This window comes from Trifolium pratense, linkage group LG2 (genome assembly GCF_020283565.1).
Source record: "Trifolium pratense cultivar HEN17-A07 linkage group LG2, ARS_RC_1.1, whole genome shotgun sequence".
Taxonomy (NCBI): domain Eukaryota; kingdom Viridiplantae; phylum Streptophyta; class Magnoliopsida; order Fabales; family Fabaceae; genus Trifolium; species Trifolium pratense.
Window position 1 is genome coordinate 47,143,758 of NC_060060.1, and position 18,276 is coordinate 47,162,033.

Consider the following 18,276-nt stretch of genomic DNA (forward strand, 5'->3'; position numbering starts at 1 on the left):
GTTCTCACCAGTTTTACCTCCATGTATGTGCTGCAAATTTAAAGCAATGTTTTAAAAACCGAACCGGACCGGCCGGTCCGACCACGAACCGGTGCCCTCGGCGGTCCGGACGACTAGCAAGAACCGCTAGTCAGTGGAACCGGTCAAAAACCGGTGTGAACCGGGAAAACCGGTGAACCGGAAAAACCGGCCGGTTTTTCTCTCACTAAAAAAAAAACTGATTTTTTAATAAAAAAAAACGATGGATTGAAAGGTTTTTTATTTTGACAACACGATGGATTGAAATTGAAAGGTTAAAAAATCAAAAATCTTTCCTTTCCAACCATAGACTCAAACACGTGAAAAAATTATATGAACGGTTCAATATAAACGGTTCAATAACGGTTGAACCGATCCGACCGGTTGACCCTTGAACCAGTTGTCACAACGGTTCGACCTCCGGTCCGGTTCTTAAAACATTGATTTAAAGTATAAAGAAAACATTAGAATTCCATTGTACTTTGCGTTTTTGTTTTTCTGAAGGGTTTGCATTTTGTTGTTCCGAAAACCTAACAAGTAACAACATAATAATAGATCAACCAACCAACAATGTTGTCCATGTCGTTCTCACTCTCAAGGTTAGTTTTACTTCGTTCTCATGTCACAACTTCCACTTTCCTTCATTCTCGATTCAATCACAATAATATTGATGCTGGTAATAATGCTGTTTCTTCATTCCATTACATGCTCAGTATGAATCCAACCCCATCCATTGTACAATTTTGCAAGATTTTAACTTCCCTTGTTAAGATGAAACATTACCCCACTGCTATTTCACTTTCTAACCAATTACAATTCAATGGAATTATGCCTAATGTTGTTACTTTCAATATATTGATCAATTGTTACTGCCACGTCGGTCATATGACTTTTGCCTTTTCTATATTGGCTAAGATTCTCAAGTTGGGTTATCAGCCTGATGTCATAACCTTAAATACTCTTATCAAAGGTCTGTGTTTCAACGATAAGGTGAAAGAAGCTCTGCATTTTCACGACCATGTGCTTGCACATGGATTTCACCTCGATCAAGTTAGCTACGGGACCTTGATCAATGGACTCTGTAAAATTGGAGAAACAAGGGCTGCCTTGCAAGTTCTAAGACGAATCGAAGGGAAATTGGTCAAACCTGATGTGGTAATATACAGCACAATTATTGATAGTTTGTGTAAAGATAAGCTTTTAATAGATGCTAAGGATTTATATTCTGAAATGATTGTAAAGGGCATTTCTCCTGATGTTATTACTTACACTTCTCTGATATATGGATTTTGCATAGTTGGTCAATTAAAAGAAGCAATTGGACTTTTAAATGAAATGTTTGTATTCAGAAAACTCAATGGAGATGTTTATATCTTTAGTATATTGCTCGATGCTTTATGCAAGGAAGGAAATGTCAAAGAAGCTAAAAATGTGTTAGCTGTTATGGTGAAACAAGGTATCAAACCAAATGTTGTTACTTATACTTCATTTCTAGATGGGTATTGCCTAGTTAATGAAGTCAACAAGGCCAAAGTTATATTCAACACCATGGTTCAAAGAGGAGTGATTCCTAATGTTTGTTGCTATAATGTCATGATTAATGGGTTGTGTAAGATTAAAATGATGGATGAAGCCATGAATCTATTTCAAGAAATGCAAAACAAGAAGATTATTCCTGATAGAGTAACTTACAGTTCTCTTATTGATGGTTTGTGCAAATCAGGGAGAATCTCTCATGCTTGGGAGCTTCTTGATGAGATGCAAGATAGGGGTCAACCTGCCAATGTAATCACTTACAATTCTTTATTACATGCTTTATGTAAAAACTGTCATGTTGATAAGGCAATTGCATTGGTCAAGAAAATTAAAGACAAAGGCATTCAACCAGATATGCGCACATACAATATACTCATGGATGGACTTTGCAAACAAGGGAGATTTCTGGACGCACAAGTGATTTTTCATGATCTTTTGATTAAAGGCTACAATGTAAATGTTTGGACATATACTATTATGATCAATGGTCTTTGTTTAGAGGGCTTATTTGATGAAGCTATCGTCTTGATGTCAAAAATGGAAGACAATGGTTGTATTCCTAATGCTATAACTTATGAAACCATTATTTATGCTCTCTTTGAGAAGGATGAGAATGATAAAGCAGAGAAACTTCTATGTGAAATGATTGCTAGAGGTTTATTGTAAGAGAAATACTACTTAAGATGATTTCATTTTACTTATTATGTGTTTTTAGGTTCAGTTTGATGGTATAATGCTACAATTGGTTGATGTTTTTTATTCTTGACATAATTATATTTTTCTTTCCAATTGCAATGTATTTCCTGTTATTGTTTCGCACTTTGGAAGAGTTGGAAACATAAGAAAAATGTGTTTGCTTGATATGAGTTATCTACCTTTATAAATGAATAAATAAAGGAATGAGAATTATTTAGTGTAGTCATATTTTATTTGTTACTTTATATATGAATCATGAATCATTTTTTTGAAGAAGCCAAAATGATATATATTAACATAAACAGTCTCCCCAGCACAAGACGTACCAAAGAAGACTAAAAAATTACAAACGAGTCAGAGAAATACAATCGAAATAAAATCATACAAGGCCCAAACACATCAATGGACTAGACCACCAGCTATGGTAATTTAAAGCTAACGTGATGTTCGTCGTCTTCAACCACCTAAAAGAGAAAAGCTTGATCTTGTCCAATAAAATATGAGGTGTGCCCGTTGAGCCCTTGAACAACCGATGATTTCTCTCTGTCCATAACACCCAAACACAAGCGAGCCAAACAAGCTGCAGAAAGGACCGTCTCGCCCGAGATCCACCTGATAAAGCCGTAAACTGAACAAAATGATCACGCAGAGAAGTGGAATCCACCAAGGAAATGCCAATCCATGCGCGAACTAAATCCCAAAGCGATCCAGCAATACTACAAGATAGAAATAAATGATGAGCCGACTCAGCCGCTTCGCATCCAAAAACACAAGTGGCAACCGTAGTAGACAAAACGCCACGAGTAACCAGGTTTGCTCTCGTAGGCAACCTATCCCGCAATAATCGCCACGCAAAGATGGAAACCTTCAAGGGAACCTGAGAATGCCATATAAGATTATCCGCATCATCCAAAGTAACTGAATCCTGAGACGTCAAAAGCTGATAAACTCCCCCGACCGTATAACCTGTGTCAGGGTCAAGTCTCCATTGCCACCTGTCAATAGCCTGATCCTGCAAAGAAATGTCAAGAAGTAAAGACTGACACTCCCCCAACATCTCCTCCTCCCACGCCCACAACCGTCTCCGCCACTCCCACGCCCCACCATCTTCCCCCCAACCCAAAGCAAACATCTCTGCGACCGAACGAGATTTGGTCACCGCCAACTCAAAAAGTCGTCCAAACCGCTCCCGTAACGAAATCCCCTCCAACCACGGATCGGTCCAAAAAAGAGTATATGACCCATCCCCCACCCTCCTCGAAACATGCTCCCTAAACCAACTACCACCTGGCTCACCAACACCCTCCCGAATACGCGCCAGCTCCCTCCACCACACCGACCCTCTCTGACCATCCGCCCGCAGACTACCTCCCTCAAGCCCATACCTAGCTACCAGCACTCTAAACCACAACCCCTCTCTGTCCACCAGCATCCTCCAACACCACTTACCCAACAACGCTATGTTGAACTCACGCAACTGTCTAACCCCCAAACCTCCATACTCCTTACGTAAACAAACAGATTTCCAACTAACCCAAGAGATTTTCCTAGAATCCTCACAACCCCCCAAAAAAATTTAATGAAAATAGATTCAATAGAGGAAATAATACCTGAGGGAGCTTTGAAGAAAGAAAGGGCATAGACAGGTAAAGAGGTCAAGACAGACTTTAACAGAACCAGACGACCACCAAAAGACAAAAAGCGGCTCTTCCACCCAGACAATCTGTTCTTTAAACGAGTCAACATCGGTTCCCAAAATACCAAACGACGCGGATCACCCCCAATTTGAAGACCCAGATAAAGAAAAGGAATCTTTCCCACTTTACAACACAGAGAAGACGCAGCTTCACACAACCAGGACTCAGGGATATTAACGCCAACCAACATACTTTTATTAAAATTAACCTTCAAGCCAGACATAGTTTCAAAAAGCACTAAAACAGCCCGCAAAGCCCGAACATTTGCCCAACTTTTTACCCCCATCAAGAGAGTATCATCAGCAAATTGAAGGTGTGACACCGTGACCGACCCCTGACCACCAAAACTATAACCTGTAAACAAGTTACGAGCCACCATAGCTTCCATAAGCACATTAAGGCCCTCAGCCGCTAGAAGAAAAAGGAAAGGAGAGAGCGGATCACCCTGCCTTAGCCCTCGCCTAAGAGGGAATTCATCAGTCGGACTACCATTAACTAGCACCGAAGCCGTAGCCGTACAAACACACTCTCTAATCCACTTTCTCCACAAAGTCGGAAATGACATTCTCCCCATAACAGCATCAAGATACCCCCAATCCACCGAATCATAAGCTTTCTCAAAATCAACCTTAAACAACAAAAGATCCTTTTTAGACTTTCGCGCCTCATCCACCACCTCGTTAGCTATAAGAATACCATCTAGAATTTGTCTGTTCTTTACGAACGCAGTCTGGGACTCAGAGATAACACTACCAATCACTTGACGCAACCTATTAGCTAAAACCTTCGCCAATATTTTATAGAGGCATCCGACAAGCAAAATAGGGCGAAAGTCACTCAGCCTCTGAGGACTATCCGTTTTGGGGATCAGAGCAATGAAGGTCGAGTTAATACCTTTCGTCAACTTGCCATTTCGATGGAAATCAGAGAGAAAGTGCATTACGTCGCCTCGAAGCTCGGCCCAGAAATCTTTAATAAAGCCGAAATTAATACCATCAGGGCCTGGGCTTTTAAAACTATCGCAATCCCACACAGCTAGCTTCACCTCAGTCTCCGAAAAAGGTTTGGTTAAGCCACCAATCTCCATCGGATCTAACCTCTTAAACTGAAGGTCGTCAACCCCAGGCCTATCCACATTAGGAGCCTGAAAATGAGACTCAAAATGCGAAAACACCGCTTGCCTAATAGGATTAACACCCTCCAACGAAACCTCATCTACCTGAATGACTGACAAAGCATTCCTTCGACGACGACTCGCCAAAACTGAATGAAAATACTTAGAATTAGCATCCCCTTCCTTAAGCCATAACGATCGAGATTGTTGCCAACTAATGCTAGCATGCAACCTAGATAGCGAGTGAATGTCGACCGAAACCCCATGAAGCTCAACGAGATCCTCCTCAGAAAGATCATCTTCCCCTCCCCCCTTCTCATCGAGAGCTGAAAGCCTGATTTTCAAATTATCTATACGACTAGGAAGATTCTGAGCATGAGTCTTATGCCAGTCTTTTAAAGCCGCCTTAATCATCTTAAGTTTTTCCTTTAAAACATAACCACCCCAACCATCCACTTGGAGCGAATTCCACTTATCTTTGACAAACAAGTTATACCCAGGTATATCCTTCCAGCACTTAAGCATACGCGACGGTCTTGGCCCCCAATCTTCCTCATTCGCAGATAAGACCAGGGGACAATGATCAGACAACCCTCTCAGTTTGGCCATTTGCTTACAGTTAGGCCAATCCAAACACCACTCCTCGGAAAGAAGAAACCTATCAAGTCGGCTCATCGAGTGACCATCCCCTTTGAACCAAGTAAACTTACGACCAATTAGGGGAAGATCAACCAGCGTGTTATCTTCAATAAACCGATTAAAAGGGATATGATCTGAGGAACGATGTCCATCCCTAACCGATCGTCTTTCATCAATGTGTTTGACCGCATTAAAGTCCCCACACACACACACCCTCTTCCCCGCCAGCAATTGGAGCCGCGCGGAAATAGAATCCCACAGCCCTTGCTTAGCCCCATCATCACAGGGCGCATAGACATTTGCCACATAAAATTCTTCCCCTGACTTCGAGAACCGACCATGACACCACAACACATGCTCTCGGCTCTCAGTCGACCACACATCCACCTCAGAAGAATCCCACAAAGTTAGAAGCCCTCCAGATGCCCCAACCGATGGACGATAAGAAAAACCGTGCGAGGAACTACCCCAAAGAGTCGAGCTAAGAAAAGTATCACAATTTTGCAACTTCGTTTCTTGAATACACAGGATGAAGGGTTTCAACTCCCCCACCATCTTACGTACTTCCTTCCTTTTCTCAAGGCCTCCCAGCCCTCTAATGTTCCAAGAGATAATCTTCATAAAAACTCTCTCCCCCTACCCCAACAAAGAAAGACACACTACTAGCATCCATTATCCCTCCTGGACCCCCCCGCCTCGGCCATCAACCCTGAAGCCTTCCTCTTGCCTTTACTCGCCCTAGAAAGAATATTGAACATATTCACATTGTCTCCCTTGAACTTAACCCCGATAGCTTTCCCGATTCCCCACACATCATCCACCGCCATGTGGTCGTTACCATGAACAGCCACCCAATTCATCCAATCGTTGTTTACAGACCCCAACGAACCTGAATCTCCGGAGGAAACATGACAGCTCATAGAGCAAGATCGATTAAGCCCATCTCCACCCCTGCGCCGACGAACACTTTTCTTCAAGACCTTTAACACCTCACCACGATCCTTGCATGGCATCCTAGCCACTTTTTTAAGACTATGGATTGGATGACGAAGCACACCTCCTGCTTTCCGTCTCCTCGAATCCTGATCCACTTTCCGCTTAAGGCTCGGTCCGTGAAAAACCTCCTTTCTACTTTTCTTACTTGCAGAAAAAATCACTCCCGCATCCCCATAATTCTGATCCTGTAACCACTCCAAACTCCAAGGCCCTGACATAACGGAACGCCTCGCCTCCGGAGGACAAGAACTAGTACGCTTACCAATAAGCGGCCGAAAAGAAGGACGAACCAAAGCATTCCCCGGTGGGGAAGACACCTCTGCCCGATCATCTTGATTTCCAAACACTTCAAGAGAGTCCATCCTTAAAACTGAATTTGTCCCAACTCCCTTAGAACCTGAATTAGCTTCAAGCTTATCTAAAAACTCTTCATCCTGCTTGCCTTGGAATTCATTATGATCCTCCACCTCAAGTCCTTCTTTAACTTGATTGACTAGCATGTCAATATTGCGATGAACCTCCGGATCATCTTGACCCTCACCACAAGATGATTCTGCCTCGCTATCCTCTTCAAAGAGACAAGAATCCTCTCCCATAGCATACCCCCACTCCTCCACAATCTTAATCTCCACTTGAATGCCATCTACCAAGACAGTCACACTTCTTTTGATTAAGTCAAGTTCAGGGGTAGCGATCAGAACCCGCGCGAAGTCAAGTCGATTCTTTTCAGCAGCACAACAATCCGTTCGAAGAAACCCTCCACATTCAAAAACACACAACTTAAAGAATTGCTCGTTCCAAGCATGAAGAGGAACGCCATACAAACGCACCCAAGCCCCTCTCTGATAGGGTGAATTCTCCTTTTCCCATCTCGTCCAACTCGCAAATTTTGGGCCCTCTTTTTATGAATCATGAATCATGAATCATGATCATGTGTTATGTTATAATTAACATTCTGAATGTTGTAACTGTTGAAATAATTTCTTGTGTTCTTAAAAAGAATTAGAATGATAGCTTTTGAAGCACCTCAGTTCCATATTATATTTCATTTATGTTGTTGAATTTGTATTACTAGTTCGTAAATTAACTTCAACATACCTGCCTTATGTTGTTGAACTTAATTATATTCAATCGGTTAAAGCTTTGTTGAGAGGTCAAATAAGAATTTAGGGTGAGACTGTAATTCCTTTGTATAACTACATCCTATATCAGGTTTACATTTAGCTCAGTTTCAATGATAGTATGATGATAACGAAACTGTGCCCTTGTGGAATAGACTAGATTCCATACATCTAAACTTTCAACTCATGGCGCGTCTGCAATGGTAGCTGTTGAATTGAATTGGCTTCTCGCAAAGGTTGGCATAGAATGCGACTCCATTCTAGTCGTCAAGGCCTTCTCCAATCCAGACTTGGTGCCTTGGAATCTCAAAAACCCCTTGGGCACCTGTATCTTCTTAACACGACAGATGAGCTTATTAGTCTCTACATATTCAGCTACAATATCCTTACGATCTACACGCAGAACTCCTTTAGCTCAAATAGCATGGTAGATTTCAGTCACAACAATCTGAATTTTACTTTGTCAATCGAAGGTACAATTGAAAAGCTATGAGTGATTAATGTTTAAAAAGATGTGAGTGTATTTATTTAGCTAGCAAAATGTTCAGCTACTTCATAGATTTGCTTCAAACAGTAGAGAACTTCTACTGATGATCCAGATTGAAGGATTCATGGATTTTCAGGTATTGTTTCTTCGTGTATTAGTTGTTTCAATTGAGAACTGAAAAAGGATCCCAAATAAATTCAGAAGAATGAAAGAAAATTATATTGATAATTGATTGTCCTGGATCATTTTTTCTTCTTTCAATTTTGTAATTGCTATATTATAAGTCATTCATAACTACACTATACAACTAAACAAAAAGAGTGGTTAATACACCGAACATTATATTAGAATCAGATTCTAGAAATGCTTTATTGTGGTTAAAAAGGAGTAATTGGTTCCATCCTTTAATCTTGCAGTAAAGCTCATATTGTGTATGCATTGCATTATTTTGTCTTGTGCTTGTTTTCTATTTTCTTCTTTCTATCATGAAGCAGGTGATGTAGAGGAGTGCTCATACATAATGTGTATAATGCTCAAATAGTAAGAAATTGTATCCTGTATGAATGTGGTGTTCTGTTATGTTGAAATCAGATTTTGCATAGGTTATGTTATAGTTTTTAGGGTTAAATAAGTTTTTGTTCCCTATAAATATCTCGAATTTTGTTTTTAGTCCCTATAAAAAATTTCACCAACTTTTGGTTCTTCAAATATTTTCTATCACTTCATACTTTTAATTAAACTTTTGTGTACTTTCACATTTTTCAATGATTTTATGTATTCATGTTTATAATATTATAAGAACTCCTCCCACAAAAATTTAGAATTTTTTAACGTATGATGAATTATTTATGAATTTTTATGCGAAAAAAACTGAAAAGTAATATTTAATTCCTCCCTTGTTAAGAAAATTTAAACTTTTGCAAGAGAGATTCATATAATGTATTAAACATGACCGTAGAAAAAAGAATTAAATTAAGTGATATAAATGAGTTGACCGAAAAACATGGACCAAAAATAATGACAGAAAATATTTGAGTGACAAAGTGTTTTTGACCAAACCACAAGAAGGGCGATAACCTCTTAGATCGGCAGATGTTATGGTGTATGGATGGGTAGGCGGAAAGCATGCATCGGTGGATTTGACTGGAGTTTCGCCACTTGTTGGATTGAGAGTTGAGACTTTTACTGTGGGACAGACAACCCTCAAAGTTGCTTAAAGTAAAGTGACCAAACATGAGAAAATATGTTCTGACAATAAATATGCTTTTATACCACTTTTGGCTTCCTCTCACCAGAGGTTGTGAGTCTTCTGCAAGAGTTCAAAAGGTTATGTGAATAACAATGTTGTGTCCCCTAGAGCTATGAATGTTGTTTTTAAGAAAATTAGTTTTGTCATTAAAAAAATGTTAGCGACATAGCTTGTTGCCCGTTTGTAATTACCCAATATTTATTTATTCAACTTTATTTATATGGATCGAAAACAAAATTTAGGATATTTATATGGACCAAAAACATGTTTAACCCTAATTTTTACAAACAAAACTCAAATGAAAATAAATGTAAAGGGTAAAATGTGTTTTTGGTCCTTGTAATGTTAATGAATTTGGGTATTAGTCCCTAAACAAATTTCTTTCAATTTGCCCATGTAATTTCAAATTATTTTCGTTTTAGTCATTAATGTGGCTATGTCACACAAAAACGTTGACATAATCATAATCTTGTTTCACACATATTAAGAAATTTGTTATAGATAAGGGGCGGGTTCGTCACTTAGTTTGGTTGGCAACCACTTGAAATATATGGAAATACAAGAATAATACTATCTTCAAAGGAGTCATCCCGGACGCGTCGTCTCTATTAGAGGATATTAAGCTTTTTTCTTGGCTATGGTTTTCTTGTCATTATGGCCGTAATGCTTGTATTTCATTTCCTAGTTGGTGTTTAGACCCGGTGTCTTGTATTCAAAGTTCTTGACTTTTTGATGTCAATTGTAAGGGTTTGAGTACCCCTTGTACTCCCTTATAATAATACTCTTTGTTTATAAAAAAATTGTTATTTTTACTAAATTATAATACATTAAATTTGCATCGAGACTTGTAGTAATGTCAAAAAGTGGAACAACTAATTATGGGTACTTTTGGAATGATAGCATTTAGTAAACTTACTTTTGCTTATATTTGAGGCCAAACTATTTTGTTGACTTTTGCTTATAAATAAAGTCGGAGACGGTATATCCAAAATAATTACACATGAATGAAAGGTAGGCGGACAACAAGTTGCGCGCCGCTAAACTTTTTTACCTTGCCACCACTACAATTTGAAAACTCATCTCACCTTCTTCAAATAGGGATGGCAACAGGTAGGGTCGGGTGCGGGTTTTACCCTTCCCAAACCCGCTTCCAAAACCACAACCCGAACTCTAAGGCTGTTCGGGTGGCAAAACAAAACTCACACCCACACCTGTTGGGTTCGAATTTTTCTACCCAAATCCGAACCCGCAGCAAGAACACGCAAAATTAATTACTTGCCCGATCCCGACTCGAACTCGGCCCAAATTCATTGACCTTTTCCCTTTTCATGACAAGATTCCAACATTCAAATATTTTTTTGCAACAAAAAAACTATAAAATTGTAAATAAAATGCTGTACAACAAATTGAAGCTATGTACTAATTTTTTTTATAAAAGTTACAAACTTTGTATAAAACATAGAATATTTATACACTTATATATACATAGGGATAATAAGTAATTTAACATCGTGATTACGGGTTTCGGGTGCAAGTTTGAATAATCTCAAACCCGAACTCATAGTATCTGGTGTCACTCAAACTCATAGTATGTGATCCAAATTTAAATGCACATACTGGACACGGGAGAGGATCTGCTCCCTAATATGAGTAATGATAGCTTGTCACTAATAAGAGATTATCGTCGTAATAAAAAATATCGATTCATAGGGACTAATGAGAAACAAAGTAAAATTTTATAGAACAAGAGATAAAATTAGGGCCGAGCATTGGACGAATTTGATTGGGTTTTGGGTCAAAAATTGTTAAACCCTTTTTTTTTACTATACAAAAATTGCTAAACTCTTAAAAACTGCATCATCTTAATTTGGATCCAATCCAACCGTCTACATCTCTAGTTTGTTTGGGTGCCGGGTCATACGGGTGACCGATAGAGCAAATCAGTTTTAACGAGTTAAATTAAAACTTTGTTACTGCATTTAAAATTTCATTGATCAATAAATTTTCATTTTTCAAATAATTTAACACCTAGACAAGACAAAGATAGAAAAACTAGATAAACAAGGTGCAATTAGGGGTAGAGCTGTCAAAAATGGGTCGGGTTGATGGACCGACCGATTAGGCCACGGGTTTGGGCGGATCATGCCTAAAAAAACCTAGCCCAATTGAAACCGGACATTTTTGGCCCATGCCCACGTAGCCCAAATGAAAATTGGGCTGGGCCGGGCTAGCCCAGTGGGCTTCGGGACGACCCGTTAACAAAAAATTTATGTCATTTTTGTAAAAATAATATCGATTAAAACATAAAAAATTATCATCTAATTGAAAATTTATTATGAAAAATATAGTTAAATGTGTAAACATAATAAAAAGGATCATATTTACCTAAAACTCTTTAGAAAACTTAGTTTATAATTTATTAATTTGATTTTATTTCTTTTATAAGAATCAAACTTGAGTTTAATTGATATTTAGTGCTGATGTAAAAATTATTTACACTTGCATAAAATTATATTTCAATAAAATTGATAATTATGAGGAACTAATACATCAAAATCATGTAAAAAAAGATCGAATAAATGAGAAAAAATAAAATAAAATGGGTCGGGCCAGACCCATTAGCCCACGTGGCCCACACAGGCTGGCCAGACTCATAAATGTGTAGCACAATAATATCCGGGCCGAGCCAGGCTAGCCCATATTGTCTGGCCCACTGGCCGGGGCAGCCTATTTGACAGCTCTAATTAGGGGTGACAATTTTTTTAAATACTTTTTTTTTTATAATTTAAATACTAAATATTAAAAATTGTTAATTTTTTCAGATTAAAATTAAAATTTCAAAATAGGGAAATTGAACCCTAATTTTCATTTAACCCCAAATTTCTATTTCTATTTCTATTCATTCATTCTCTTTATTCATAGCATTCTCTTCCGCCAACTATTCCCTAAGAATCGCGTTCTCAATTGTTGAAAAATTGGGGTTTTTTTTTCTGTGTCCAAATCAAACGAACCAAGTCTCTATTTGTAGAGAAAAAAAAATTATGAATTTTGGTATAAAAAATAAAAAATAAAAAATTAATTTACAACGAAATAATTGAGTTCAAAGTATTAAATGGAAAAAAATCACGCCCAGCCAATCAGACAGCGACACGTGTCCTGCTTTTAAAAAGTAGATTCTTCTCTCTCCAGGGTGTAATCCAGTGTGGTGCACGCGCTGGAATCTGATGGATTTGGATGATCTGGGCTGTCTGATTGATCAGACAGTCTTGATGAGATCAGATCTTGGCTGTCTGATGGAAATCAACGGCCTGTAACCATGGTCCTGCGGTACGCGCGCGACACTGGATCTGCGTCTATTAATGGTAATTTGGTTAATTAATTAAAAAGAATGGGTATTTTGGTCCAACTGAAAAGGTGCACCTTGCTAACTTAGACCCATATATATATATATATATTTGTTTTTTATTTATTAATATTCGTTAATAAAAAGGTGGAATACCCTAAAAAGATTTAGTCCTTTAATTTCAGAAGTCACTCAACCCCTTTCTCATTACCCTTCGCTGCCGAACTCTAAACCCTAGATCAAAGCTGGCCCTACATCTTCTCTCAGCCATCAATCAAAGCCAACAATATCTCCCTTGTTTGTACGTGGTCTGCTAGATCGAATTAATATCTCGAAGGTGCGTCAAATATTTTACTTTGTTGTATATATGATAAATGAGATCTAATGCAATGTTTTTTTTAATGTATCCAACCCCTTGTGTTATATCTATGTTTATCTCACTTTCTGATTTTTCACGGGAATTATTTTTGGTTGTTGAAAACTCATTTATGATGTTGTTGTCTCTTGGTTTTTTTTTTGGTGAAGTATCTTGGGTTTCTTACATGTGTGGTAGGTTGGTTTATGTTTGTCGCATGACTCAATTTTTTTTATTTTTTTTTAGTTATTTGGGTGTGTTTTTTTAGTTACATTCAAATCAATAAAATTTAAATCTAAAATTTTATGTATTAATGGTTTAATACTTGGGTGCGGTGTTTATTGTTAAACTTGTATTTTTTTGGAATAATAATTACAAGGTCTTTGAGACTCCCCCCAAGTATATAATATACCCTCTCATATTTATCATATTTTGTTTCTTTTCTCGCGGCCTCAAGATGAAAAATGAGCCACAACAATATCGGTGTCTAGGTTGATTCTTGGAGAATATATTTTCGCTTCCCTTATATTTTCTAGTTCATCCTACGAGTTTTTAAAAATATCTCTTTCACAACTTAACTTACGAACATAGTTTGCATTATCGCCTCACCCTCATGAAGCATGAGGGCACAACTGTTATATTTTTATAAAGTTCGTTATTTATAGTGTGAACTATGTTTATTGCAAGTTAAGTTGCAGACTATATGTTTTCAAAATTTGCATATTTACAATATTCACTACTTAAATGCGAAGGGGATAAAATTAAAATGAAAGGGGCGTGAATTTAACACTTACAATATTTGCATTGAATGGATATAATGTTATGATATCATACCATTTTAATATTTATTTTGGGTCTAACTGAATCCATACCTCTATAACACATGAGATTTTCATTCGATCAAGGTATAATTGTCGATACTCAATTATTGTAGTGCAGTTATCTTTTATTCTTACTCATGTCGTTGTCGCCCGTGTTACTAATGTGAAGGATGTCCCACTTGCAAGCCGACGAAAAACAAACTCCGGAACCGAAGCAATCAGACATCCACCGCGCGAGCATTAACATGCCTCTCTAGCCAGATGGGCTGATGACCGGAAAATAAACATACGCATCAAAAAGTGTTAAGCAATAGCACAAACACTTTAGATTGAATGCGTGTTTGATGTGTGACATGTGTCAGTGTCCTACACCAACATGTCACCAACACACTCTACATTCAATTATTATCAGTGTCGACGTGTCATATATGAGCTTTATAGGTGTTAAGTGAAATTACAAAGTTGCATATATACCTGTAGGGTCATCAGATGGTACGACAGACATTGGGACGGCAAGAGATTCAGAGAGCCTCTTGAGAGTTGTAACCCATCTATGAGCACCATATACGATGCCGGAGTTAACCATTGGACCGGTGGACAGCACTCTCATCATATTGAGAATGATCCACCCATATGTAATCTGCAACATTTTTTAAATTAGCTTCAGTCAATTTTGTTTATTACCTATGATACACATTTCAAAAGAGCTCTGTTGAAAAGATTGAGTAGAAAGTACAAAATGAAACAAATTTCAAAAGAATACACAACATAGTTATATATTATATAAGCAATTGTATTGTAAGTTTTTATGCACGTACAAAATACTACTAAGATGCCAAACCAAACAGAAACATTAAAACTATGTAAACTTTGAAGTTATCATATTAAAATAGAACTTTGGATGATTCAAAAACAACTATCAAGTTCTTTTCAAAAAAAAAAAAAAAAAAAAAAAAAAAAAAAAAAAAACTATCAAGTATCCTCTGCATTAATTAAAATGTAAAATGCTTAAACCATTTAATTTAAAAAAAATTTAAAAAATGGATTTATTGATTGTTGTGCATATATATATACTAGTATCTCATTTGATTTATTGCTGATTGAAGAAATTAAGGAAAATAATGATATTCAGTGATATAGCTAGCTAGCTAGGGTTAGTTATTTAAAAAGGTGGAACAAAGATTTGATTCATAATGAAAGTTCAAGATACATGTTTGTCTCCGCAAGTGTGCGGGTGTGAGAAAGATAAGTAGTTTTGTGAGAAAAGAGTGTCACGTGTCGTGAAGTCATAAATAATAATCAAGCAAATTAATACAATGAAGATCAGAAACATATATACCAGTTGCATAGATCCATTTCTGGTTCCATCAATTCCATTAGATAGATATTACATCCAATCCAATGTTTCAGCTTCAGCAATCATCATAGTAGAAAACATCTCCCCCAATCGATTCTATATATTCACACAAACAAACAATCACGTCAATCATAAATCATAATTTAAAATAAATCTCAAAAATAATTAGTTAAACTTAATATAAAATCAAGACAGTTAAATTCCATACCGCACAATCTTTTTTGTAGCTTCAGTTACAAATCCATTTGGTTTCGGAGTATTAAAAGGAGAACGAATCTTTTCATACTCGTCGCGGTTAAGCATTTCCTTCCCACTCTCTGGACTCTTGATCCAGAGATGGGAATCTGGTTCTGCCAACTTGATGAGTTGATCCATAGCAGCTGAAGCAAGATCTATAAGCTTAGATCTCTCCTTCTCGGTATCATTTCCGATCATTTCAGAATTTGGTGCAGTTTCCATCTCCCATCGGCATTGAGGTTGCTTGCTGTGCATCTGATTTTCCATAGCTTCCTTCTTCACACTGTTCTCAGCTCGCAGCAGCTTCTTTGTTTTTGCGGTGGGAATGGGATATGTTTTATTTTTTTGGTGATTTATCTTAGTATTTATTAACAAAAACTAGGGTTTAATGTCATAAAATACAATTTATATTTTATAATAATATTATTTTTTTGACAAAAAAAATAAAAAAATTCTATAAAAAAAAAAAATTAAATGTTTGATTTTGATCGGATTTTTTTTCTAAGCAATCGCAATAGTTTTTTTTTTTTTTTTGCTAAGCAATAGCAATAGTTGTCTTTACTAATTCATGAGCAATAGTTGTCAATAAGGAGGGTTGAATTCGATTTGGGAATTTAGATTCCTAATCAGTTTTTATTTATTCCTTTATTTCAAAATATTATAATTTATTTATTTTCATATTTTTAAAACTAAATAGTTGAAATAAAATGAAAGATTGAGGATGTGGATAATATTTTTGTCAAATGTGCAATGCCAAATTATTAATAAGTTTGACACATAAGTAAAAATAACACTAAATTTGAAGTGGGGGACTAAAATCCTTAAAAATTTGAGTTCATATTTTCTGGAGGAACTTTTTATGATGTTCTAAACATATCTGCGAAAAGTTTATTTAAAAATACACGTTGAATTAACAGTAAGGACTAAAAATGAATGCATGATAATTTTTTTGGGGACTAAAAATTAATTAAAAATTAAACAAAGATTAAACTTAAAAGGTCATCATTTTGTAGGGATCAAAAATATATTTAACACTTAAATAAATGGATCTGAGTTTCAACTTTCAATTTGAAAATAAGAATTTTTGTAATAATTCTATCAAACTCATGAGAAAAGTGTACAATGTAAAAACTTTATTATGGCTTATTGTACACCTACATGCCTTGTCCAAGCTAGCCTCCGGTTTTTTTTTTAATAAGCAAAAATTGAATTATAATGAGTACAAGGTGCACTCAATCCTTACAATTCAAACGAAAATCATTAGATGCTATCAATGCAAACTAACGGATCGTTACACCAATCAGAAAATTTTGTGTGTTTGTTTTCTGGCAGTAAAAGATTTTCAAAATCCATAACATTCCCTTTAATCATCTCAGAGTTATCAATCTCTATTGGTTCAGGATATTTCAAAACTAGATCTTCCTGAATATGATGAGGATAATTGGTTAGCTTGTCAACATCGGCATTCTTAAAGCATTTAACCAAGTCCTCAACTTTTCTTGTCAGCTTCTTTTGAATATCTTCCTGATACAGTCCTTCCAATCCATATAGAATTCAAGAATTATTTACTTATAAGAACAAACAACATAGTCTTTCTTCTTTTATTATTTTCAGTGTTGATGGCGGCAGTGTATTTAACGTGGTTGTGGAGGTGAAGAATCCGTATTGATGTCCACTTTTTGTATGTTTACATTAGTAAACAATGATGAAAATGGTTAAGGAAAACAGGCAACAATCACTTTTTGCCGGCCATTCAAAAAAAAAAAAAAACTCAACAACCACAGTTTGCAAAGTTCTTGCAAATTTCCGATCTCCACAACTGTGATTGAGAGGGGGTTACAACCACTTGATATCAGAATTGACTTCCTAATTAATCAGATTACGCTGTCAAATGAACCGAATACGGTGGTAAAAAAAAAAAAAATCTTGCAAACTCAACAATTAAATAAACCATAATAATAATCCGAAAAGGTTGTGTTTCAATGAATTTAGAAACTTGTGATCACAAAAAATTCATAATGATAGTTTTTTTTTTAAAATTTAAATAGTGATAAACTATCATTTGAAGTATAAAAATAAAATTTATAGATTTTGTCAAAAAGATAAATTTGTTTTTTATAATTCTTACTCAAAATCAATTTTTGTTAATTGAAAATCTAGGGAAACTTTCTCCATATTCGTCCTTACATTTAAATCTTAAATATATGCATTTATTTATTTTGAAAAGTCGGAATCCGGTAGGATCACATACATCTATAAATCAATTATGACAATTTCATAATTATAGCAAGTCATCGGCATACTAATAAAACATACATTTAAAACAAAATATAATGTTACATGATTTTACCAAACTTTCTGTCAATATAACAGTTTTTTCCAATATAAATAGCTTATATGTTCGGGCCCTGTCCTCTTTTTGTAACAAAAAAAAAAAAGCTTATATGTTCTTCCACAACGAGAACCGCAGGCTTTTAGGAGGAAAAATGAAAAAGGAAAATGTGGGCTTTGAAAATGGTTTGAAGCGCCTATTCCATTTAAAAAATTCACATTTATAATTTAAAAAAAAAATCATTTTATAAAAATAAAATCACTTTTAACTTCAAAATG

At 36.2% G+C, this 18,276-nt stretch overlaps 2 protein-coding genes across 2 annotated transcripts; one reads left to right on the forward strand and one right to left on the reverse strand.

The window, feature by feature from the left end:
* Positions 1–467: 467 nt before the first annotated feature.
* On the forward strand, positions 468–2,415 carry LOC123905933 (putative pentatricopeptide repeat-containing protein At1g12700, mitochondrial). Its single transcript, XM_045955741.1, has one exon. It carries the CDS (start codon positions 589–591, stop codon positions 2,218–2,220), a length of 1,632 nt encoding a protein of 543 aa, XP_045811697.1. The 5' UTR covers positions 468–588; the 3' UTR covers positions 2,221–2,415.
* Positions 2,416–2,629: 214 nt separating this feature from the next.
* LOC123904811 lies at positions 2,630–15,933 on the reverse strand. Its single transcript, XM_045954422.1, has 8 exons — positions 15,638–15,933; positions 15,412–15,430; positions 14,547–14,712; positions 6,402–7,594; positions 5,860–6,336; positions 4,494–5,766; positions 3,928–4,433; positions 2,630–3,805 (listed from the first exon to the last, which is right to left on the reverse strand). The coding sequence occupies exons 1-8, from the start codon at positions 15,931–15,933 to the stop codon at positions 2,630–2,632; spliced, it is 5,106 nt and encodes a 1,701-aa protein (XP_045810378.1).
* Between the last annotated feature and the right edge of the window lie 2,343 nt (positions 15,934–18,276).